This window comes from Patiria miniata, unplaced genomic scaffold (assembly GCF_015706575.1).
Source record: "Patiria miniata isolate m_02_andy unplaced genomic scaffold, ASM1570657v1 HiC_scaffold_14, whole genome shotgun sequence".
Lineage (NCBI taxonomy): Eukaryota > Metazoa > Echinodermata > Asteroidea > Valvatida > Asterinidae > Patiria > Patiria miniata.
The window spans coordinates 7,606,101-7,608,315 of NW_024037052.1; the positions used below are offsets into that span (position 1 = coordinate 7,606,101).

Consider the following 2,215-nt stretch of genomic DNA (forward strand, 5'->3'; position numbering starts at 1 on the left):
TGCTGGGAAGGGGATACGGCTGCGGTATTACTCGGCTCACCATGAAGCACAACACGCACATCCTCCTCGTCCTCACTTCCACTCTCGGACTTCAGATCTTGAACCATGGACATCATTCCCTTCGGCTTTCCACCAGATCTGTGTTCCAAGGATTGCTTACGTCCTGTGCTTACGTCACTTCTGTAATTCTGATCATCTGAATCTTTGATTAACGATATCGCTGAGGTGGCCGCCGCTGGCGCAGTGGGTTCTTTCTCGCCCGCGTTCGGCTTTGCCCTGCCGGCGCAGGTGCTGTTTCAGTTCTAGCCGGTACTGAGGGTTGCACATGTCCCGCCTGTGCCTCCGGTGTCAAGTTCTCTTGAATTGACTCCTTACTTCCCATCAGCTCATCTGCTCCTGCTAACTCCTCTGTTTCAGGGAGATTGGCTTCCTCAAGTGACTCTACTTCAGGTGAGGCCTGTTTTTCCTGGTCACTACCTTGGCTCACTTCACTTATCTCTTGTAGCTGAGTTTCTGGAGAAACTTGATTTTCTTCCTCCTGACTACTTTTGGCCCAAGGCTTCAATGGTTTTCCCTCATAGGGCTTGAGGCGGTCACTGTGGACAACCTTCATCTTTCCCCCACTCTTCTGTTGAATCCTATAAGTCACGTCGGATAGTTTGCCCAGTATCAGGTATGGACCTTCCCACCTGCACATCAACTTTGGAGATACCCCTTTCTTTTTGGCTGGGTTAAACAACCAGCAGAACTTGCCCTTGACGAACTGTTCCTTGCAGACGTTCCTGTCGTAGTGGCGCTTCTGCCTCCTGGCACTCTTCGCAAGGCACTTACGGGCTCTGTCATGAGATCCCTGCATCCTCATCTGCATCTCTTGGGCATAGTCCAAGTCTTGCGTCTCCTCCTCTGCAGATGGTTCCTCAATTGTCAGATCGATTGGAAGGGAATCTTCCCTGCCAAGCATGACCATGTTGGGCGTTTCCCCCATTGATTCCTGTGGAGTACTACGGTACGCCGCTGTTGCAAAAGGCATTGCTAAAATGTTCACTAGTGTCCGATTGAAGGATCTTACAAACTTCGGCAAGTAAGTTCGCCTCAAAGTTCCTTCCCTGGTCGGTGTGCAACATTTTGGGAACTCCAAACCTGCACACGAACTCCTCGACAAATCGCACCGCAACAGTGACCGCCTTTTCATCAGTGATGGGATACGCTTCAAACCATTTACTGAAGTAATCACCGATCACAAGGATGTATCGGTTTCCACTGTTTGTTACAGGGAAGGGCCCAAAAATATCCACAGCCACTCACTTGACAGGTACCCCGACTAAATGTTGCTGTAGAGATGACTTTCGCTTCTTGCTCGGCGACTTTCTCTTTGCACACAAGTTGCACTGCCTAATGAAGGACCTGACATCAGCACTCAGGCCCGACCAATGGAACTTAAGGCGTACGTTAGCCATGGTCCTTTTTGTACCCAGGTGACCGCTTGTCCTTCCTTCATGCATCTCCCGCAGTATCTCCTCCCGATACTCTTGTGGCACTAAAGTCTGCCAATGCACCTCCCGTCCATCGTGGGACTCCCACCGACGCTACAAGATCCCTTGTCGGACTGTCAATTGTTCCCATTGCAGCCAGTAATTCTTCACAGCCGTGGATTTTGGAGAAACTATCTCCCAGTCCGGGCGTGTGCCTGACTCTTCCTTAGCCTGAATAAGCCAGTTCATCTGTTTGTCCTCGAGCTGAGCCCTTCTCCAACCTTCCTTTGAGATTTGGGGTTGCACCCCCACCACGCTTAAGTCTGCTCGAAATTCCGCGTCTTGATCTGACGTGTCCATCACAACACTTCTTTCCATAGATTTCCTTCGTCTGCGTCACTGCTGATTTCGTCTCTTCCGCACTGTGAGCAGGGTCTGCTTGACAGGCTATCAGCATTCTGGTGTGACTTCTCGAAATCAAACTCTCCCATGATCTGCAGCCAACGCGCTGTTTGTCCCGTCGGGTCCTTGAAGTTTAGAAGCCACCTCAAGGCTCCATGTCCTGATTGTCATATATGTACTGTCTGAACTGCCTCAGAAAATTAACAACAGCAAGCAGTTCCCTGGGCATAATGCAATAGTTTTGTTCTGCTTTCTTCAGAACTCTGCTGGCGTAAGACACAACTCTCTCTTGGCCGTCCTTTACCTGAGACAGAACTCCTCCGATCCCTAAAGCGCTGGCG

The 2,215-nt window shown here is 50.5% G+C and overlaps 1 protein-coding gene across 1 annotated transcript; it reads right to left on the reverse strand.

Annotated features, from left to right (window-relative positions):
* Positions 1 to 208: 208 nt before the first annotated feature.
* On the reverse strand, positions 209 to 1,030 carry LOC119721735. The gene has a single exon (XM_038191701.1). The coding sequence runs from the start codon at positions 1,028 to 1,030 to the stop codon at positions 209 to 211; it is 822 nt and encodes a 273-aa protein (XP_038047629.1).
* Positions 1,031 to 2,215: the final 1,185 nt, after the last annotated feature.